Genomic DNA, 24,970 nt, shown 5'->3' with positions numbered 1-24,970 from the left:
CTAACAGCTGTATGTGCTGTAAACAGAACGAAAGAAAGGACTGTTCGCCAATCATTGCAGTATTCTTTCACTTTGTTTTTATGTAATCAAGATCACTGGCCGCGTTGTTGCCGGTAGTTGAATGTCGAATTTCTGTCAAATATGCGAAGTACTATTGTTTCTTATTACTTGGAAATCATACATTATAAATCAGCCTGTCATATTACGTATTATGATTGTATAATTATGACTTCTTAAACGTCTTAGCTTCCTCGCCAGAGCCACTGTCTCAATGGACACTATTTTCACCAGATCTCAATCGTATATGGTTTTTGTCATTGAACTCTGAGATTATTGTTGTGAAATTCGAGGATCTGGATGACCATAACGAGAGGACAAGCACTGCAACGGCTCTTCTGAATTCTTATATGTTGAAAAAATCCAAAAGAATATGGCGGAACATTTGACAATGGTGACAAACTCATTAGGCACGTCTTAGTTATACTCTTCATAATTCCCCGATCGATTCCAGCATGGAAAGTGGTTCATGAAGATCTACCGGTAATTTAAAAGAACTCGGCTCTTATGTAAATCGAAGATGAATTTTATTCACAAATGATTCATATGTGTATAAATCAAGTCCTGGAAGCAGCATTTAATAGCGTTTTGTAATACTATTGAGTTCACTTTCTAAAATTTTTATGACCGTCTTTGTGGTCACATAGCTAACGTGCGTGCTTTCTGTGCACCAATTTCGGGCTTCGATCCCTACTGAACTATTTGCTACCGACACAAATCGTAATAGTTGATTGGATCCCAATTTAAGCTGTAGATGCCGTCTCGTATAGCCATAGTGCTTTAAAATTCTCCAAATTAATTAATCAATCAAAATATAGGGTCTATTATTTATTTTACTGTGTGTCATTCAATAAAATTTAAAGAAATTGTAAGGGGTGTAGTGAAGACCCTAATAATTTGTTTGTTAAAGTTTCAAGTCCCTTTATCAACATTGAGCCCACATGAGACGTGAACTTACAGTTGAAAATGAAATCCAAAACATAGTAATGCGTTCAAATTTTAATGCTCTTCCACTGAATCGAACCATGGACCATGCACACTAAAAGTGCACGCGTTAGCCACTAGTCCAGAGAGGAAGGTTGCTGTGTAATAGGTTTGATAATGACAAAAATTAATATCTCTTTGGATTTCGTTTGTCTAAACTTCTTTCGCTTGGTGATCTGCGCTTTTAAAGTGACAGCGCCAGAATAATAGAAGCCTGCTAGAAATTGGAGGCTAATTAGTAGATCGTATTTATTATCTCAATACAGTATTTTAATTCTACTTTGGTACAATTTCGGAGAATACAGATCAAGTAATCTTTTTTTATTTTTTTGGCAGGGTTTCAATGTATCCTAATACCTCCACACTGAGTCATCCGATGTTTGTTAGTATCTCACTAGTGAGCCTTTAAATGATTGTAATGTTAGTGCATACGTACGGACGTTACTTCACAACTCTTGAACGAAACCAATTTTTTTTTTAATAGATATCTAAAGCGACTATCTCGACTGTGTTCGGTAATGGAGTCAATCCGTCAATCTTCAGAGGGAATGGTGACTTTAACGTCACTATCCATATCCCATTCTTTCATAACTGTTCACACGTTTCCCGTAACGCTAATATGCAAACCTCGAAACATTTAAGAGAGACGGGTTGTATAAACATCTAGTCGAAAATACTGTATTTAGATCTCCTTAATATTTATTTTGTACGCAGGCCCATTCATTCATTAATCGCGTGATCCTCTTTATTGTCTTTAGCAGTTTATTTTTATTATTATTCGTTCGGCACGTTAAGAACTCGTTCGCGGTATACCGGTTGGAAATTCCTGTCAAATAAGCTAAAAGAGAACTGTGATTGATGGAAATAAATGGTGAAATAATTAAAGAGCCTGTGAAACCTCACGCACGAGTTGATGCTCCAATACAATACCCACATGAAAAGAGCCTCGAATCGAAAGTAATAGCTACTTTTCAAAACCTGCTGATGTCAACAAGTCATCTTTTTGGATAGGAATTATTGCTGACGAGTCAGATAATTTATCTTGAATGCATTTTGTTATCAGTGATAATAAACAAAGCTGGCTTTGTTCATTCGCTAGCGAATCAATGTCGTTGTACAACACTGTTAACTATCTATTCAACTTGATATTCGATTTTGAAGGGGGAAAATGGGCATAAATTATACAAAACAATGATGAGAATAGGCTCTTCAGGAAAGAAATGATGTTTCCTCGAGAAGTTATATTCCTTGATGACTCTTTCTTTGTCGAGATATGCATTAATACAAAATACTATATCTACGGTAGTAAACAGAATTTATCAGTTTAAATGATTTGGAGTCTAATGTGAGAATTCAATCTTCAGCTGGAATCAAATCAAAGTTTCCCATGTAAAAAGTAAGAACCGTTACCACTTAGCCACGAGAAAGATCTCTATCCAACATCAATAACTAAAATCCAATAGATATTATGAATTATGGCCACGTGAATATATTATATATATATATATATATATATATATATATATATATATATATATATATATATATATATATATATATATATATATATATATATATATATATATATATATATATCCTTTCATAGACGGAATAGAGTACACATAACTTTATATCGGATGTGACAGAACTAAATTAAATATTTGCGTGACGTAGTTGTTATTATTCAGATCTTTCATGTATCGTATTCCTAATTCTAATACCCAATCTATTACTTTTATCACTCTAGCTCACTCATTTCAGGTTTTTCATACAAACTCCAGTTGAAAGCAGCAAGGATCAGGTAGGCAAATGGGCTACAAACAGCTTCCCAGCAGAACTCTTACACACACGCACACTACGTTTAAATGTTCATAACATAAAAGTCACTATTTGTGACTTGCGAACATTCTGGGGACGACTGATTCCTCTTAGTTTCTCCTTTGAATATATGCCTAAATCAAGTGATTTTTTTTTAAGAGACCTGTACCAACTTATCATATTCCTTACAATAAGAAAATTAAAACAAGTATTTATATACTAGTTCCTTAAGCACTAGTACTCTTGCAAAGTACTAGTACTCTTATATATTAGTTCTCTTAAGTAAGTCTTAGGTGACATATCGATGTTTGAAGGTGATGGGTTAAAAAAAAAAAAAACGACAGAACTTTCTTGGTTATCTTTATACAACATTATTAGGGCAAAATACGGAAGTGGGTTGTAATACAGGAATTGCTATAACTTTCAACCAGTATACACTATTGATTTTCTTTCTTAAACATGGCCAGGAAAGAACAAAGATCCATAACCCAAGGAAGAAAGAAAGAAAGAAACTTAGGATGAAAATCATATTAATTGCTTTACATACTAGATTCATCTATTCCATATTGCTACCTTGTTCCTCTATTTTTCCTTCTTTATTTTCTACTATGTTATTGTTTTTAATTAATTAATGGTTATTATTCGATGCAAGAAAAGGAAGCAAAATTCGTAGAAACAAAAACCAAAGATCACGAGAGAGGACTTTTTATCTTTCGTAGGTTTGGATTTTAAATGTGTATTTCCGCAGTGTTTCCTAGATTACATCTACACAGCACTGCAGTTATTACTGAAGGAAATTGGAAAATATTTACTGCTGCACAAGAAACAATTTTAAAGCTAACGCAACGGTAATTATTTAATAACGAATGATAATACCGAAGTTTAATAAGCATTCAATGAAACACGCAAAACTCATTTGAAGAATTATCAATAGCTCCACCGCATTGGTACCTCATGATCCATGATTAAAACACGTTATCTTTCGTTACCAACGTGTTAATCTACCCAGTTAACTGTGTGGGAAATGAACGAATATTCAATTAAATCTTCTTTCTCAGAGGTATCATAATCGTGAATGTGTGTCTGCGTAGTATACGATTCCCCAATATTGCTAATATCAAAAAGGGTGGAATAATATCTCAGTATGGCCAACTACATAAAAATATTAACATTGTTAACAATACCGCAAGTTCAAAATTCTTTTTCTTTCCTTCTTTATTTTAGTATTACCAACATTTGGTTGGTTGGTTAGCTTAGGAGATTTAAAGCTTTTTTCAGCACTAAAGCTAATTGACATGTGGACTATAGCTCAGCGGGAATCGCATTCGCGTTTCCTACTATATACGAAATACATACCAGGAAGCTCTTTATCAACATTTTTAAATTATAATGTACAGTCGCCAGAAGTGAATATCTTACATGTTTCTTTATCGATGATATTAGATTGGAAAGGTCAATTTGAATATGAAAAAGGTAACACTCTGATTAAGTTACTGAAACTGAACACAAATTGCATCATTTATTTTGAAGTTATTGATAGCAGAACATGTAGTGAGAAGTAAGTATATATGTACAGCACTTAAAAAAAATACACATAAAGATCTTAAGCGTGCATCGATCAAAACAAAGCATGCATTCCATGAGTATATTCTAAACACAACACTCACCGTCTCTGGACATTCCGAGTCTGAGACACTTTTGTAACCTGCAGTACTGGCATCGGTTCCTGTTCACGCGATCCACAACACAGTTTTTGTTCCTCGGGCATTGATAGTTCACCACACTGCTCTGGCTGCGTCGGAAAAAACCTTTGCAGCCTTCGCACGTGATCACCCCATAGTGCACGCCAGAGCTCTTGTCGCCACACACTTTGCATGGGATGATTTCGATTTGGGCTAAAAAAGAAAGAAAGAAATACGATTAGTTAATTATTTTAATATAATTATTTTATTATTTATTTTAATTATTTAATCAGTAACAGTGGAATGAAGTTTAACATCCCACGATTATACCCTTTAGACTTTAGGAGGCGGATGATTAATAAAATTGAATGATTATGAAATTATTTTTTTGTGCTCTCCCTCCCGGAATCGAACCCGGGACCACGTGCATAATATGCGTACGCAGTAGTCGCTATTAATTGGTAATAATAATTACAATTATTACATTTTCCCTTATAATATGAAAATGAGTAAAGAAAATTGCATTTGAAGGTCACTACATGATGAACATAGGGCTTTATATGAATTAAACATACGCAGTGAAAGGACTAACATATATTATCAATGAATAAATGCAATGAACAAATGTTAGTTTGAGATTCGTGAATTTTATGAGGAAAACAATGTATATTTAACTTCCTCTCTCTTTCCTTTTTACCTTTCTCTTTTAATTTAAAAAAAAAATATTCTTAAGTATTAAAATAAAGTAAAGTAAATCTCCCTTCCTTTCAGAACAGACCATGAGGACTCAATGGCTGTGTTCGGAGGTAGAAGCTCCATCAGGGATGTCGTTCGGGGAGGGCATGGGGTATTTGCCCCACTTGTGTTTGAGAAGTCCATACTTTTTAATTGATTGTATACTAATATAATAGTAAAAATCATAAAACTCTATAATGTCGGTCGAGCATCTTGGCCCCTCTCCAGTGGCGAAATCTGAAATGATGTTACTGGAATCCACAATTTCTTGTGTAGCCAGCACCGCTCCAAACCCTTCACTTCCCCAGGTTCCTCCATTCACCCATTTCAAAGAGTTTTGATGAACCTCCGAGTCAAATTGAAACGACCGTAGAAAGATGAAAAGTTTTCTGTCCTCACCAGGGATCTAAGCCGGGCCACCCAGTTGATAGATTGACGCCTTACCGACAACACTAATGTGGCTCTTTTAACTCTTATAAGATACCACTAAAATGGTATTCTTCCATTTGATATATTTTTCTTTTACTTCTGATTCTTCATTATGTTGAACAATTGCATATTTCAGCCTCGTCCAAGTCTTACGTTTATCCTTGTTCATGGGTGGGATGGATTGGTTTAAGATAACGGGAAACGCTCAGGATAATTGGATTCACCTAAGGGAGATCGAAAAAGTTTAGAATCACTGGGATAGACGACGTCTTTAGTCTTGTTTCTTGGAGTCAATGCATATAAATTGTTGCTTAACAGAAAAAAATGCAATTCATTTTTGCTTCAGACAGAGTGTGCTACCTCTTTGCACTGAAATTAAATGGACACTTTAGTCAATTGTCACGAACGTAATAATTGTAACACCAAAGTGGTATCATAAAAGCCTGGTCCAGCCTAAAGACTGTATTTATGCAATAATAATAATAATAATAATAATAATAATAATAATAATAATAATAATAATAATAATAATAATAATAATAATAATAATAATAATAATAATAATAATAATAATAATAATAATAATTATTATTATTATTATTATTATTATTATTATTATTATTATTATTATTATTATTATTATTATTATTATAACAATATTAACAGACGAAAATCATATTCACGAAGAAATTAAATGTCGACTAAAAGCAGGGAATTCGTGTTACCATTCGGTTCAAAATCTCTTGTCGCGAATTCTGTCGAGGAATTTGAAGCTTAAAATATATAAAACGATAATCATGCCTGTTGTTCTGTATGGTTGCGAAACATGGTCGCTTACTCTGAGGGAAGAACATAGACTGAAAGTATTTGAGAACAGGATCCTGAGAAGAATATTCGGACCCAAGAGGAACGAGAATGGGGAATGGCGGAAGCTTCATAACGAGGAACTACATAGTTTATATGGTTTACCCAACATTGTTAGGGTCGTCAAGTCTAGGAGGCTTAGGTGGGCAGGTCATGTAGCTAGAATGGAAGAAAGTAGAAACGCTTTCAAAGTCTTGACTGGTAGACCCATAGGAAAACGACCATTAGGAAGACCTAGGCGCAGATGGGAGGATAATATTAAGATGAATCTCGCAGAGATAGGAATACAAAGTAGAAACTGGATCCAATTAGCTAAGGATAGAAGTCAGTGGAGAACTTTTGTGAACGCGGCACTGAACCTCCGGATTCCATAGGCCATAGAGTTAGTTAATAATAATAATAATAATAATAATAATAATAATAATAATAATAATAATAATAATAATAATCGGAAGAAGAAGAAGAAGAAGAGAATAAATAAATAAATAAAATATGTTCAGTGGTTTGTTTATAATAAGGGAATCTTACACTTATATAGATTGAGGATTCAGAAATTCAATAAGATGTCACATTATACTGATCCAACAATAAATCTAAGAAACTCGGCCTAGTTGAACTGAGACAGAACTCTATAAAATAATCATGCAGGATGATTGTTTATAGGATTTCAACCTAGGTTCTCTAGATTAGAAATCAAGCAGACTGGCCATTCATTAAGTTCGTTCTATGTTGATATTTAAGGCTAATTTAGCATATAGCAACAAATAACTAAACAAAGTCGGGCAAAATTTAAGGAATTAGTAGGAGTAACAGAAATATATCTAACTTTCGAATACAAATACTTTATTTTCATAGGCAGACCATCAACAGCAGACAAATGAATATATGATAGATTATAAAAAGTTTCATTCCCCTTTTTTATATGCAGTTAAGTCCTTGTTAGTATAGGACTTTATTACTTCATTAAGTAAATTTAAAACTCAGTCCCAGCCAGCGTCTTTTATATCTCGTGGATGCTGCACTGCAAGGGACATTAGCGGTATATTTTACTACAGAGTGCAACGAGCATAAAAACAAAGCCACTAGTATGTTTATGTCTGTCTTTTTTTGTTCGTTAATAGTCTGTTGCATCTCCGTGATGCACGTTTGAGTAACAACTGCTTTTTCATGTCAGCTTATGCAATACATCTGTCCCCTCTCCTCCCTCCCCGTAAGTCGCTTCGCACTGTCTGCCATATCCTTTATTCATCCACCATGTAACACTGCATTCACTCAGTGCAAATCCTCACGTCTCCATGCACATGCAAGTTGAATCTCACTGCATTTGAATCATGGCTGGTGTACGTTACATAAAGAGGTTCTCCATGATGGAAATATAAGAAAATGAATAAATAAATATTAATGTGCGATATTCAAATCAAATTAAATACTTATGCACAGTGATAGAAAAAAAAAGTAGAAAGAGTAACAAAGAAAGGGAGAGAGATCGACCTGCAACGAAGAAATAAAAATTACATCAATAGTTGGAAATGTATGTCCACTGTTCGGCATAAACTACTTATCGTCCCGACTAATATAGAAGAAAATCCAACATAAAAAGCCAGAAAACAATAATTTCGTCCATCGCACTCTACAAACATGAAAGTTCATCGTTTAGCCGTACAGAAAAAAACAAAATCTAAGAATTTTAAAAACAGACTTTGTATAAACAGGGACGAATCAAAAGCTAAACGAAAAAGTTACACAATACGGAATTTCATAGTGACTATAAATGGACGGGACAGCTGTTTGAACGTGAAATAAATAAGGTATTATATATATAATTCAATTTGGTATCCCTATAAGGAAAAAGACTTCTGGTATACTAAGAAGAAAGTGGAAGGATGATATATAAAATAAAACTTTAGGAAGATGAGCACAGGTAACACCAATTGGCTTTACTCGATACTCTAATTGGGTAAAGTTTGGGGTGTGAGTCGAAAGGGTCTAATTAATGGCAAAGTTTACCTCTGCGACGATAAATCTATTGATTTTGCGAAAGCCATATTCCTTTCAGAAGTCTTATAGCTTTATGGCACGTGCATACCCATTAGAAAAAGCCATATTTGAATATAGAATATAATTTATTCGCATTTATAACATATGAGTAAAGCGTACCGTAAACCTTTTTTCTCTTTTCTTCACAACTCTTGTATCCGTTCTTTGAATTCGGGTATCAGACCGTTTATTGTGGCCATCCCTACGATTATATATACCGGCATTCATTGTGGTTATATGGTCAATGTAGACTCCTTCCGAGCGAGACCCGTGTTCGATCCATGTGGTTCGGATCCCATATTAAGCTGTAGATTCACTTCATATAGCCTCATTGCTAAACTCTAATCAAAAAAGAAAGTTCAAAGATAGGTTATTCCTTTCATGGAACTAAATAAATGTTACCAACTGATCCTAAATTGTAATAGATTACCATTGAGTGTTTTAAAATATATGCTGGAAGAAGGAAGAGTATAGGGACTGATCGCGTTTTCTTAGCACTGATAAGGAGCTGGGGATTATAGTCGTTCTCCCCCCTCCCTCAAGAAAAAGGATTTCTCTACAGAAAAGGAGAGAACTTTTAATTGATTAAACAACCAAAATGATAAAGAAAGGACAAGCATTTTTTTTAACGTATCAGCTTGCACAGTATCTTTTTGCAATTTTAATACATTTTCTGTCCCACTAAAGGGTAATTTAGGAGAAATTTACAGCTCTCTAACACATCCACAACACTAAGTATAAATTTGAGGACATTAAATTAAATTCAGGGTTATTCCGGGGATTATTTTTTTCCCGGGGGGGGGGGAGATTTATACTTTTGAAAACTGTCTCCGAGATACTGGGACGTTTGATAAACTTATTAAACATACAAAGTATAAGTAAAATATAACTAACCCTACGCTCTTTAAAGAATCCTGCACAAACAAGAGTCCACCAATTTGATTCAAACTGATCCAATCACAATTATTGTTTTCTTCCTTTCTAAAATCTATTACTATTAGGAGTAGACCTATGTATTAACCGTTAGAAGATAACAATAGGTTCAATCTGCTAGTTAATAGTGATTCTTTTTACATATTCAGTATCTAAATATTGTAAATAGTTTGATCCATCAGAATAAAATCTATCAATTACTATTGGGAACAAACTATATTCGTTTCGGCGTCATAAAAATTCATTTTTCTCGGAAACTACGCATAAGAATTTGCCCTTGAGTATGTCATTTTATTCAGCTGGGTGTCATCTATTAGTGTATCTCATACTTTTATAATATTATAATTGAACAAAAATTAGTTTCGAGAGTTAATCAAAACTCTGAGTTATATCTTATTTACCATGCTGTGTTCTATCGTCTTGATAATGTCAGAACTTAAAGGTTAATAAGCGCATTCGTCTGTGTATCAGTTTCACTTTAATAGGTGACGTGGCTATCATACAGCATCGATTTCCCCGAAAACTACACAAAATATGATTTGAAGTTGAGTTTAGCGTCTCTTTCAGCAGAGAGGCTATATGAGAAGTGAAACTACAGCTTAGCGTGCATCTGAACCACTTGAGCTCCAGTCCGGAATCGAACACGAGCTTCGAGTTCCCATGCCACAGACGCGTACCGCTTAGCCACAAGGAAGCTCGCATGAGAATTTACACTCACCCATATTCTTTTGTTCAGCTGAATTAGATCCATCAATTGGTGAATATCTAATCTTTGGATATTTTTTAATCTGTTAAACTCCAGTAGTAGTAGTAGTAGTAGTGGTAGTAGTAGTAGTATAAATAAAATTATATGTATAAATATAGTTCTCATATTTTAATCTACCAAACGTCTTTATGCAGCTCACGAGTATTTTTCAATGCAAGTGACGTGCTTCACTCATCTTAGACGCATATTCAATCTGAGATTAATGTTCTGTATACAAGTATCCACATTTAATACTTGTTTGTCAGATTTTACATTAACTAGTTATAAAATCTAATAGAATACTTAAAATTTGAATACAACAATGAGTTTCAACCTGGAACAGTTTGTGAGGAGATTTTATAAATTCATATCAATGAAATACTCAATTTTGAATATACCGTAAAAGACTTTATGGATGTTCAATAAAATATTAATTGTGTGTACTAATTACTACACAAAAGCTACCAAACACAGATAAACCTAACATTCACCATATAATTTATTCAGATCATTTAAACATAGATATAAAGAGTGTTTATAAAATTACTGTACATTATGAATGCATGGTTCTATGTGGCGATTTTAACATCTTTTATACAAATCATTTTGAAATGGTGTTACTTTCAATGTGCAGAAAGTTTCCGGGACACCTGTACTACCTCTAAAAGCAGTCATTTTCAATTGGATGTTTTGTGACGTCAATTTGGTGGTCGGATTCTCAGTAAACCTTTCACGCAGAGCAAGAAAGCAGCAACAAAGCTAGCATTGATAGAAGATAGTAATAACAGCCAAACTAGACTTTTTTATGGCTTTCCAGATACACTATTTGTGGATTTATGACTAATTGACTACTGGCAACCTTGCTTCGTTCCATTCGACCTACCTAGTTTCCTCCCCTTTCTTGCTCAATTTATTCTCTTTCTCCTGACTCTGATCATGTAAGCTTGCTCCTACGCCATACTTGACGAGTTGGAAATAAATGTCGTCTAAAAATGAAATACCTTGGTGCTTTACCCTATGAAGCGGTATGACACCCAATAGTCTATGACTAACTTGATCCGTTATCTTATATATAAAAGAGAACGCACAAATCCTTTGTTCCCTCATCACGCTAATACGGCTGAACCAATTTCTTTCATTTTTGGGGGGTTATTAGGATTTGGACCCTAGATGGTTTTTATCATATCACTTTAATTTTCAATTACCAGTGTCTTGAGATAATTGACCATTCAAGTGTCCATAACGTACAAATCCTTTGTTAGTTCATCATAGGTAAAAATAAACGTATTTATATGCAACCCGCATGACCGTGTCACTCGGCGGGTTAACATAAATGACAGGCGATATAATGTTAACATTTACTGCAATCTACTATGGTTTTTATCATATCACTTGAAAGCGAAAAAGTAAAAATTATCTAATTAACAAGGTTTATTGCGTTCCGGGGTGACCCCAGCGAAGCGGGGTGAACGCTGCTAGTTGGTCTATAAGTTCTTAACAACTAAAAATACTGTTTTAGATAGGAATTGATTAAAATACTTGAGAAACAAAACACTAACAAGTACGTATTAATAAAATTCAATTGCTAAATTTCTATTACTGATTTTCTAAAGAACCCTATGAGAAAGTTTATTATTATTACTTTTAAATCTAAACAACTAAGATGTTCTACAAAAAATATGGCGATTGACCTCTTGGAATTTAATTTCTGACCCGAATAAAGGGCATAAAACTTAAAATAGAACAGTCAAGTATAGTGGATTTTTTTTAAGAAGTTGAAATCAGATATCAAGTGGATGGACATAAACTGCGAACTACACAGAAGTAACAGCAAGAAACTGCAAAGTCTTAGCAACTGTGTCCATTCTCTCATAGACAAACACAAACACACTTCTTTTTGAAGAATACGTATTTCCTAAAAAAAACGAAAAGACAGAAAACAAAATCTTCTTAGTTTCAAGATAAGCTGCAAGGAGTTTATATTGGTCTTTTTAAAAAAGGAGAAAAAATGTTAAGTCTTTTATCTTCTGACTCGAAAAAGAGTACTAACTGATGTTATCTATCTACGGAAAAGCTCTGGGAACATGGATACTTCTTATTTTGCTCTTTGTTCAACGTTGTCAGTACAGAGGTCTCACACCATTACTTACTTCAAGTAGCTAAAAATCCTTTTTCACTTTTCTTTCTTTTTCTTCTTAAGAAAAAGGAAATCAATACATGTTCGTTATTCATTTGTTTCTTTAATATGATTCAAATTATATGAAATGAAATGTATAGAATTACGTCCCATGCCCCTGTACGCCAAAGAGGACGGTTGATTAATAAACGTTAATGATTACAAAATATTTAAAGCAATTAGAATGTAAGAGGAAACGGGAATACCGCGAGAAAACTCACGAACTTGATGTCCATAAAAAAATTACCTGATCTGGGATTGAACCAGGAGTCTCTTGCACCAGAGATAAGGCGCTTTACAATTGAGCCACTGTGCCTCTAAAGTAATTGAATTAATAATAATAATAATAATACACTGACAAAGTATTGTGCATAATGGTATATCACGCTCAACGTTCTTGTTTGTGGAATTACTTCTATGGCGTTACTTGTTAATCAACCTAGTGATATTAGCGTTAAGTACGATATTTTGCTATACGGGAAGGGGCATCTACCCTTACTTCTGAGAACTGAACTTTACTTGTGGTCTGACGTCTACTTGATCAACAGTGCTCTAGTAGGCCTAATAAAACTACGTCTTACTGTCAGAAATTGTGAAATAATAAACCATTATTAAATACTATACATCAACAATAATAACATTGGTATCATGTAACTAACAGCATTGAAATTTTGGAAAGAAAGTTAGATCTAGAATACATTTGCGCCCCAAATCCCCTTGGAGTCAAAGCGATAGACAATTCAATTGAACAGTACTATGTTAACATTGAAGAAAACCAATTCTGTTTTTCAATTCTCAGCAGAGAGCACAGCAGGTAAAATGCAATGTCCTATGACAGATATGAACTTGGAGAGGAAAGTAGCATGGTATAGGAGATCTTGAAGGCAGAGGACATTCCGAGGAAAGTGGAATTGGTATCAACAGTTTAACTGATTTTCAAAGTATTTTAATAATGTTATTGTTCTCTTTTTGAATATTATGTAGTTCTTAATAATTAGTTGTAATATAATATTTAAATATTGGTATTGATATTGTAATGACATTAAACGAAACGTAGATACTACAACCCACTATCAAAATATGTTATACATTACATGGCAGATTTCCTCACTTACGTGAAGTGTGTTCCATATCTCTTAATAATATTTTAAAATTTATTAATTATCTATCAATACGATTCTATACATGTTGTATCTTACATAACTATAAAACTTTATTTATTGTATTACTATCATACACTAGCGATTCAATCTAGCTAATTTGTAAAATATGACATTTTTCTTCTTCTAAATAAAATATGTTTTTTTTTCAGTATCCAGTGCTGAAATGTATGCAAGTTACGAGTACAAGTTACGAGTAAGTTCTCCAACCACGTCTGTTTCTGTTATATCAAGATATTAACAAACAATTCTCAAGAATGATCTTTTCCCTTTAATTGATATATTTTTTCAATAAAAGATTTATAGCATGTTATACATGTTACAATATAAGTTAAATTAATATTGTAGCGTAGATTTCTCTTCATTTCATGATGGCAAAAATATGAGTATAAGAGATAATAGATGATGCTGATGGTTTCTCATAATTTATAATTACTTTGTGATTGACTTTTATTTATCTGTTATTTACAAAAAAAAAAAAAAAGTTATGGAAATCACTTGATATTTTGCCTCAACTTCTGATAGTTACTCATTATATATTAGTTAATTCCTTTTCACTGAAAAGTAGTACGTATTTCATACAACACGAGTTTACATCGAAGAACGAAATTTTCCGCATAAGTGCCTAACATAGATGTAATGTTTACAAAATATGAGTAATGCAATGTCTTATGGTGTCAAGATGTATAGACAATAGACAAAAAAAAAAAGTTATACGCTTAAGGGTTGAATTGTTCAACAATATCTTAAAAAGAAGACTTTAAAAGTCTCTTGACTAGTTATTTTCAACTGGATCCTCTGTGATGTCTCAGTTTGCTGCTCGGATTCTCAGTAAATCCTTTACGCAGAATAAAGAGAAGGCAGCAAAGCTAGCATTGATAGAAGACAGTAGCGATAGGCAAACAAGGCTTTTTTTTTTTTGTATGGTTTTAGCGTTTTACAGATACACTACTCGTGGATTCATGGACTAACTGTACACTGCCAACCTTGTTTCATTCCATTCCACCTATCTAGTTCCCACCCCTTTCTTGCTCAACTTGTTCTCTTTCTCCTGGCCTCGACCATGAAAGCTTGCTTCTACGTCATACGTTGACGAGTTGGAAATTACTGTTCTTGACGAGTATGCTAAGAAATCGTTTAATTACTCTTTGAACTTTGTATTTGAAAAACTTGAAGAAGCCTTTTGTTTTAATGTGTTGCTAACATTAAAATAATATGAAAGTATGCTCCATTTCTAGTGTGAGAAACATCCTTATCCAAATTATATTTACTTTAGCAATATCTATGGAGCTTTAATTCTCCCTACATAATTAAATGAAACCTAATATTAAAACGGAATCCGTGTCTTGATTTTGGGAGTTCGGATCATACTCACACCGAAGCAAGTGATTAGCCATAAAATTACAGGTTAGGCTTTATTTTTTTTATTTTATTTTTATTTTATTTTTTTTAATAGGCAGAAACGTAGTCATGTTCATAAATCTCATTGTGAGAGGCACAATGATTATGTTTCTCTAGTATTTCAGAATTCCTCTGCTGTCTTTTCATATTACATATCGGTACGATCCAGTTTCATTCTCAGAGTCTTCCTTTGAGATGTTTGTTGCCGGAAGTAACACCCATGGATGTCATCGACTTTACATGGTTCATATTTTAGAACTGACGTTTCTTGACTTTCAACGAAAATAAACGAATAACTGTTTTAAAGAAAAGAAAGCGTGAAATGTTTTTAAAAAATTGAACTCTTTCTTATCAATTTTTGTATTGTCCGTTTATGATGTTACTCAATGACAAAAAAAAAAAAAAAAAAAAAAAAAAAAAAAAAAAAAAAAAAAAGCGCGAGAGAAAGAAAGCGTTGAAGGAAGATTTATACTTCTATGTTTCAGGCAATTTCTAACATAAATACACATGAAAGAACATAAAGATATGAAGGACTGCAATTGTTACTAGTTCTGCCGTAGCCGAATAATTAATTAACTGAATATCATCCCTATGAGATATATAACGTCTGTACTATTTCATAAGGAACAGCAAATATTAGCTCATCATCATGAAAATGACAAGTCATAACTTTTTTTTTTCACAACAGTACTTTATTAAGCAATGATCTTTTTTAGTCGTGTATCTGCTTTTCCATTTTTGTGGTGAAATGGGGAGAGAGGAAAGAAATACTCCATAAGTAAAACACATAGGAAAAGAAACTGGAAAATGCAAACACCGAAAAGCTTTCGCTTTTAGTTCTTACATAAATATATATTTGCTCAAATATCTTCATCCAATTTGAAGTTTGACACAATACAGTAAGCTGTATAGGGGGGGGGGGTATATTAAACTGCTGCTAGCGACTGTGCACAAAATACTACCAAATATAAGTGTTATAGAAACAGAAAATAATTAACAATATTGTACAAAATTAATCTCAATTAGTTCAACATCGGAAAACATTCCTGAATGCTCAAACATGCATACTATCGCTACTGTGGCCTCTACTTTGATAACCGGGATTAACTTTTGACACATGGCATGTTAAGTTTATGTAAATTCAAGTTTCATATAGTCTCCGAAAAGATGTTGATCTCCAATCTATAAACTTACAACAAATTATTTACAAGCTATGCTGTACATAAACTTATTTTTAAACCGTTCAGGTCACAAGTAACAAAATATATATATATATTTAAAGGGAACCTTAATCCATTTACGATTTTTTTTCCAGGAATAACTGTTATTTTGTTTTCGTTCGTTGATTTTTTTTTTTTTAATGTTAATGCACGAATTATAGTATGGTTAAAATTAACCTTTATTGAACAAGGAAAATAGCGTTTATCAGTATTCTTTATTTTATTTAATTATTATTATATTATTACTATTTGAACTTCTTATCAAGTTAACTTCTTTATATTAAATAATCGCGCTTATTGAAACGTCTGTCAAAGGCTTACATCGATCTTGAAAATCAAAAGGCCCTTCTGATCAAGTGGCTAAGTCCCATATGTATGTTCCTCTGTGTCGTGATCCCAGGTTCGACTTTCGGTGGAAAGTTATTGATTCAGAAACAAACTGAGTAAGTAGTAAGTAGATCAAATTTAGTAAGTACATTCTTCCTCATAGCCAATGAATAAATCAATCAACAATTGAACATTGAATATTGGATATTTAAGGTTCAATAATGATTTATTGTTTTTACGTCATTTATCAGCAACGAGATTATACAAGACGAGCGCTACAGTTTAACGTGGGATCTAAACATAAACAATCAAGTAATGCGTTCGATGCTTTCCCAGTGGGAATCTAAAGAACCTCGCACACCAAAAGGCACCGCACTGTACCTTCATTAATGATTTTATGTAATTCAGATACTGTTATTTTAACAGTGTATGCAAATAAGCCTGTTGCACACTTCTACATATTAATATACATTGGTAAAAATGCAATTTAAACACCTGTCAACTTTATTGTGTTTGGCTACTAGTGTCACAGCTCACACGCAGTATGTTCTATCTGTACGTTTATGGCGCTGTGTTCACGTAGAGAATTGATCAGAGAGTGGAGAGTAGCATGCTATTTGGCACGTAGGAGACGTTTGCTTTCCATGAACTTTCTTATATATCACCTACATTATCCACTAGCAACGCGTCAAAATATGCTTACTTATTATATGCACCGCACTCCTTCATACGAATGCCTTCTGGAAACAAAGCCCGATTCAAACGATCACGATTACAGGCACTATTTTAATTGCCCAATAACAAGAGGATGTGTGGATTCGCTTAATCAGAGTGCCTTGTGACATTACCGTTTTTCTTTTCTTGGACGGATTTTTTGAATTTTGAGTTTTAGTATCCCGTTCGGCCAGGGGCGATTCCAGGACGGACTTCTGGATGGCGGTGGGGGGAGGGCGGTGGGTTGTAATGTTGCTACTTAGAGCTACATTTAAGAGCTCCAAACTCCGGGATGGGTTTTATTTATATATAAAATAATAAATTTTCCTCTTCTGGGGAGGAGGCAGTAGTCCCCTCGATCCGCCCCTGCGTTCAACAGCCAAGCTATATTAGGCATGTACTTACAACTTAACTTGGGATCCGAACCGCATGAGATCGAACACGGAATCCACTGAAAATCGAACACGGGTCTTCCACATCAGAGGCGCGTAAGCTATCCACATAGCAACAAGAGAAAAAATGATTTTTTTAAGTTTAACGTCCCACGGTTATGCCGGTTAGACTAAAGGAGACGGTGATAATGAGAAATGAGTGAAATGGTGGAAGAAAGTGGGAGAAAACGGGAGAACTCCGAGAAAACCCACGAGCACGGTGTTTGTCCACCACAAAGTCCACACGGCGTGAGCTGGGATCGAACCAGGGACCCCAAGCACCGGAGGTGAACGCTCTACCATTGAACCACCGCGCCTCCCATATAGCAACAAGAGATACAATTGATAATTGACAATTGATTTTATTGTATAATTAATAGACAATGAAAGAAAATGAAATGCTGATATTTAACGTCCCGCAGTTATGTTCTTTACACTAATGGAGACAGATGATTAATCAAATTGAATGATTATGAAAGAATTGGTAGAATTAAAATGTGGGAGGAAATGAGAGAACTCCAGAAAACGCAAGGATACAATCTTGTACACCACAACTACACATGACTCAGAATCAAACCAGGGGACCATGCCACTAGAGATAAGCGCGGTACCACTGAATCATTTTGCCCTAACCGCTTAGCCACGAGGAAGCTCATACACAATAATGGGGAAGGACAACTGTTTTCTTCGTAATCGAACGACCTTGGGTTTGAAATCCATAGCCAACCATACTTATATGATTAAAAAACTTCCATCTCGTTTGGCAAAGGCGTATATTTCAAATAATTTTTTTGTCATCTTCCTTCTAAAAAATCGATCCCCATGTCTGATTATTAAAATTTCCCATCCAAAGTAACTTATTACTGGGTGAATCTGATCTTAGTGGCTTTGTTAATATTTTTTTTTTAAAAAAAAAGTAGTAGCTACAATGAAATACGTAACCTATCAATAAAAATATGGTGCATTTTCCTTTCAAAGACATATGGATACGTAAGTATTCTACGTAGTTTAAAGCTTGAAAACTAAAATTAGCAAGTACGAAAAGCTATGAATACAGGCAGCGAACCTTTATTAAAGGCATCTTCACTCTCTTCGGTTCTTTCCTTAACTAAGGAAATAAACGAACATACCAGAACACTAAACGCTTATACGCACTTACGGAAAGAGAGAGAGAATGAAAAAAATCTGTAGCTAAACTTAACCCTTTGTTGGATCAGAAAACCAAACCGTTTTACCTTAGTGTTTTTGTTGTATGTACACAAAACATGCGTGTATATTGTTGTGGAGTATCTGTGTCTTCTTAAAACTTTATTTTATTCTGTAGCAGTTGTTTAGTGTGCTGGGGTCAATGACCGACCAGGTGCCTCTGACGTAAACTTCATCGGCAAGCTGACTCATCCGTTTTTTTTATTCTTTCTTTTACATCACTAGGCGTTAAAACAAGTGACTGATGCGCAGTGTTACCAGCATACTTAATCCATAACTTATAATATTTCAAATTAATTTAGTTATAATCCGGGAAGACGGAGTTTTATATCTGAACTCAGTTCTATAGACTATTAACTTTTATAGTTTAGCGAGAACACAGGACTAATGACAGGATGAACAGAGGCACGAGGGTAATGAGTTCGATCCCTCTCAGTGTAATTTAGTTCTAATCGGCATTACGCATGTAGGCTCGTCATCTATCCTGATTATTTTTTTCTAACTGGTCTAGTGGCAAGCATGCGAGCCTTTGGTGTATGGAGTCCCGCGTTTGATTCTCGACGGGAAAACATTGAACACATTATGATAGTTCTTATTCCACCTTAAAAAGTAGGTTCACGTGTTATATAATCTCGGTGCTGGAAAGGGACACTATGAAAAAAAAACATAAGAATCAGGGATGCACCCACAAGGGGGTCCACCGAATTACTCCCCTAAACTTCCTAAATCATCCATTTGTACACTTTTCCAGTAAAATTATACTTATTTAACAAGGAAATGATTGATGTAGCATAAAACTTTGATCTTACAGTTCATCTGTACTCCTTCTCTCATAGAAACAATCTTGTTCTACATTATTTTTCTGAAAATATAGGTGGAATTACTTATCGTCTTTTCCGGTGCAAAATAAAAGCCATTTAATACTATCAGACGTAGTAGTTTGTAGTAATACCCCCCCCCCCCAAAAAAAAAGTTTGGACCTATCCCAACAAAAATATGTGGGTGTACGCCTGATGAAAATCTAGGACAACCAACAACTCAAAAGAAACGTAGTAAACAGGGTGTTTCAAAACAACACCGACAACATTTGGGAGGTGATTTCTGACACTAAGATAAGACAAAAAGCATAGACCAACCTGGGTGCACAAATGCTTCCTTTCGGAGTTATAGGCTGCCACAAACATGAAAAAATGAACTTTAAAAATCCATAGCTCCAAAACTATGGGACGCATCGTAGGTTGGTCTGTACTTTTTTGTCTTATCTTGGTGTCAGGAATCACCTCCCAAACGTTGTCGGTGTTGCTTTGAAACACCCTGTATAATAGGAAAGTTAAATACACTAAAATTAATTTACGGCTATGTAGTATTGTTACTTTCTCATTAAAAAAATCTGAAACGATTTAATAGATGAATGGCGCAGTGGTACTACTTGAGTCATTTCCCCTTCAACTAAGCTGATCTAATAATGCAGTTAGAACTCAAATTTCTATTTGCATTGAAAAAAAAATCACAATTAACATTTCTTAAACCATGAGACACAATTATATCAAAGGAATTTAACAGCTACACAATAACATTAAATTATTAATTTACTGTATACAGTAATATGGGAATCAAATAAATAACTGTCTAATATTATATATAGAACTATGATACACATAGAAAGAACACCGCCAATATATAAAATAAGAAATTCACTTCTTCACTAGTACTGAAAAAGACAATAAAATCTCAAATATGACTCAAATGATTATGTGGCAAATATAAGGAAAAACTTTCCCATTGGTTTAGCAGAAAAAAAATCTTAAGGAATCATTTCTAAGAATCATATAATGACTATTTGGAATTAGAACTTCAGAAGACTTACTTAAAACATTGAAAATTAACTTGAAATGTTCATCTAAAATCCCAGGACAAGGAAGTTTCCTGTCCTTCAAAGATTTCAAATTATTTTAAACAATTCAATGGTAGAGTGTGATCATCTCTGGTGTGAGAGGTATCTGGTTCGATTCCCGGTCACGTGAGTTTGTGTGGACAACATAGTATTCGTGGGTTATCCAGTTTCCTCCCAAATTCTCATTCCACCAATCATTTCATAATCATTTACCGTTATTAACTACCCGTTTCTTTTAGCGTAAAGAATATAAGCGTGGGAAATAAAACTAACCATTCCATTTCGTTTTAATTACAAACCCTATATGAGCTGATTAGACTTCCTTATCAGTTGATTCAAAGTGACAACATAAGATTGAAACGCTAGAACCGTCCTAAACTTCCCTACTAGTTTATGATATGAAGCACTGCCGTGCCGTGAGGGAGGGGCGAATGGGGCGACGGCTCCGGCGCCGAAGTAAGGGGGCACAAAATTAGGGAGGATGTGCATATGCACATATATAAAATGGAAGAAAACAGTAATAAAAAGTGCTCAACATCAAGGAAAAGCAAGGTTTGTTTTTGAAAAATTTCTTACGCTTCACGCCAATCATGGTGACGCTTCGCGGCTGGTCTGTCGATCTCATTCATATGTACGGGGGCGCCGTCGATACTCTCGCCCCGGGCGCTGATTTTCCATGGCACGGGACTGATATGAAGTCTATAATTTTACAATGTAATAAAATCAAATATGTTGATATATTTACGCTTTTCTTTGAGCTTGAATTTGTTTTTATACAACACCGAAGTTATGAAGGACAGAACCGTGACATGAAATGTGAGCAATGACGGGGCTCAAATCCAGTGCAGTTGGCGTATACACAGATCATCCTGCAAGACCAATCCTCACAGTATAGGCTGTATTCCCATTATATTACTTCGTCTCCAAGAAGTTGGATTACAGGGTTACGCCACCGACCTCAGTTCGGATACTTTTACATTGAACTATATATTTGATTTTGCACCTCGTTCGAGAAAGAATACTTAATCATCATGAAGAAAAAAAGAAAATGGGTGTTAAACAGGAAACAGCAAACTGAACCTGATTACAAATGATTACAAATTCTCAACTAAGTAATATGATTATACCTATACCTATAAAGTGATGTTTATATGCATCCACTCTTAAGATCGTGGAAAAAGGAGTTCAAAATTGAAAGATATTGATTCGTAAATGAGCAAGAAGAAGAAGAAGAAGAAACTATGATACGACAGAAACAAGAAGAAAACCACTTTCGACACATTTACTGCCACTTCCTGCATTACCGAATGCATGTAACCGAGAAGTGATAACAGGGCAATGGCCTTCTATTTCGACCAAAGTCCATCTTCTAAAATAGGTCTCATCCCTTCCGCTATGGCTCTCTTTCTCTCACGTAACCCCGAAAGATCAACCAAACTAAAAAGATGAAGCGAAATATACATGTGTGAGTGTGTATATGTCTATGGAAGAGCATGACTCCTTTTCATAGAATAGTTCCCGGTGCAAAGGTTTACCCCGTTGACTTTTACTCTCTAAACATGCAACTATTTACGTATTAATACATTGTTACATCATTCCTATTATTGTTGTTGTAATTACATTCGGCACTTTTATTCATCAGTCTACATGAATAATGGGAACACAATAAGTAGGGTGTTTCAGGAATATCATGCTCATGAGTAGTCTAAGATTAGCAGGGTCTTTGGTTCAATTCTAGATGGGAGGGCATAGTTTTTGGTATTTAGTCCATCACCATGGGACATGAACTCCGGGCTACAAACCCAGAAATAATGGAAATGACAACCGATGTTCAAATTATGCATTACCCATCTGCCAGCCATAACAGTTCGTAGGCTGTAACATCAAGAAGTTTAATTTCGTGTTAGCTCGTTTGTTCTCGGCCTCGTGTCATTGTGGAGGAGGAATCTGAGAGTGAGAATAAACACCTCTGTCTTGAAGTCCCTGAAAACATTACTGTGCATTGATCCACGCACATTGTTCGTCTTTCTGAAACATATTATTATGGTGCTTCCTCATTCCTCATCATTTTACGGCACGATGCCTTTTACTGAATAACAGTGATTACCATACGCCATATCTTATCGCCTCAAATTCCCTTATCAGCTATGAAACTCTTGTAGTGTTGAGACACAGCCCTCTGACGTTAGAAGTGCTGCCATTACTTTGTAGCCAATCTATATAATTATTAAACAAATTATCAACATACTCTACCAAAAGATTTTATAGAACAAAGGAGGTTGGCTAGATTTCTTGAAAATGACTCGGTTTTACAATAGCGCTTTGGCATTCGCAACAGCTAACGTACTAATGTATGCTTTGGCTATTGATGAGGTAAATGTATAGATAAGAGCGTATTTACGGACCAGTAACAAGAAAAGAAATTGATTCAAAATTTACAGTAGTCTGGTAGGCATTTTGGATAAGATCTACGGAAGATTTGTCAAAGAAAAGTTCAGGGAAAACGAATTATACCCTACCTACCTATTCTATGAACCAGAAAATTAAAGAACATCCTGGCTGCATATATGGCAAAATACAATACAATAAAATGTTTATTCTTTGTTTTAAAAGAATTGGAGTTTTTTTTTTTTTTTAATTCTACACGTAAAGGAAGGACGAGTGAGCCTTTGTCTTTTCTCCTTCAACTCATAATCAGTTGGTCATACGTTCAGTGGATTCAGGGATTTTGTGCTTGTGCCGTAGATATGGCTTTTGCAGTTTGGTAACTGTATAGCGAATAATAGTTGTTGACACATGCCCCATTAATAGTGTAACTAGGGTAGTTGTTAATAAAGAATGGCGGTGTTAATGAACAAAGAACAATTTAACTTAGGCAAGTTGGAACAGGGAGTGAGCCAATCACAGAGGACTTACAGCCGTCGAGGGCATGGCATACGAGACAACGCACAACATTTTTTACAAGAATTGAATAGCCATATTCAATTTATACAATCCTTCGTCGTACACTGTCACAGGAACATAAAAACTGTTATAACGGTAACCAAAATATTTACTTACTAAACAAAAGCAGACCATTTTTAGTAGAACACTTGACCAGTCTGCCAATGTTTGGTGGTACACTCTACACTGGATGTTCCAACGTGGATATTTTCAAGGTGGGGATCAGTTATCCAAGAAAAACTTTCTGCTCAGTGTAAGAGATTACGTAAGAAATTCATTTTCAATAACGAGTCAGACGGGCCGGATTAAAAAGAACTCAGTAGGTCGGGGATGGCCCGAGGGTCGGCTGTTGTTGCACATGGCTGATTTAACTGTACTTTAAATATGCCCTTTAGACTAAAGAAGACAGATATTCTGTGTTAACGTCAGACGAAACATAAAAATCTCGAGAAAACTCGCGGGCACTACATTGTCTACCAAATGATCTAGAATCAAATGAATTCGCATATTGCATTGTGAAAATGGAGCATAAATGATCGAATCATGTTTTGTACCATCTTTCTAGGCTCTTCAATGCTAGGATACCTTTCAGTCGTCCCACTGAAGACGGAAGAACAAGGAAGGAAGAAGAAAGTCAATTATGATGGCATCATCGCTGAATCTTCTTTTCAACGTCCTCTCCGTGTAGGAGGAAATACGCATTTTTAAAATTCTCCATGGTGATCTTTTTGGTCAGGAATCTTCGAATGTCAATGACACTAACAGTACCTCTTTATTTCCCTATTCATATATCTTTTAGTGTAATAAATATTCTCTTAAATATTTTAGAAATCATTTTTACACCATCTATTATATTATGGATTTCTTGCTTTCTTATTTTAGCATTTATGCACCTTTGGCATTGTAGGTCTATAGTGAAAATTTCGCTGAAATACTTAACTGTTTCCTCTAGTTTCTTAATAAAGGCCCTCTTCGTTTAGCAAATGTTCTACTATTCAGACGATTGAATAATTTCGAAATTTATTTATTCCGTTGTTACCAATTATTCCGTTGGTTATTAAACCACCAATAACCAACCCTTTTCTGGTGCTTCACTATTTGGTTGTGCACATATTTCATACAAAATTTAAGCTATCTAATATCTTGATGCTACAGCTTCTGACCGAACATCAGATAATATATAATTTTTATGTAGGTGATGTGTGGCCAGCAAT

General features: G+C 34.6%; 1 protein-coding gene across 6 annotated transcripts in view; it reads right to left on the bottom strand.

Annotated features, from left to right (window-relative positions):
- Hr3 (nuclear hormone receptor 3 ROR-beta) overlaps positions 1–24,970 on the bottom strand; it is a 671,278-nt gene that overhangs the window by 123,118 nt on the left and 523,190 nt on the right. For all 6 annotated transcript variants that reach the window (XM_081736348.1, XM_081736349.1, XM_081736347.1 and 3 more), the window contains exon 2: positions 4,527–4,754. In XM_081736348.1, coding sequence (XP_081592474.1) covers positions 4,527–4,754 — 228 coding nt within the window. The remainder of the gene's footprint in view (positions 1–4,526; positions 4,755–24,970) is intronic.

Source organism: Thermobia domestica, chromosome 13 (assembly GCF_964235325.1).
Source record: "Thermobia domestica chromosome 13, izTheDome1.hap1.1, whole genome shotgun sequence".
Taxonomy (NCBI): Eukaryota; Metazoa; Arthropoda; class Insecta; order Zygentoma; family Lepismatidae; genus Thermobia; species Thermobia domestica.
This window is presented reverse-complemented; position numbering and strand designations above follow the sequence as displayed.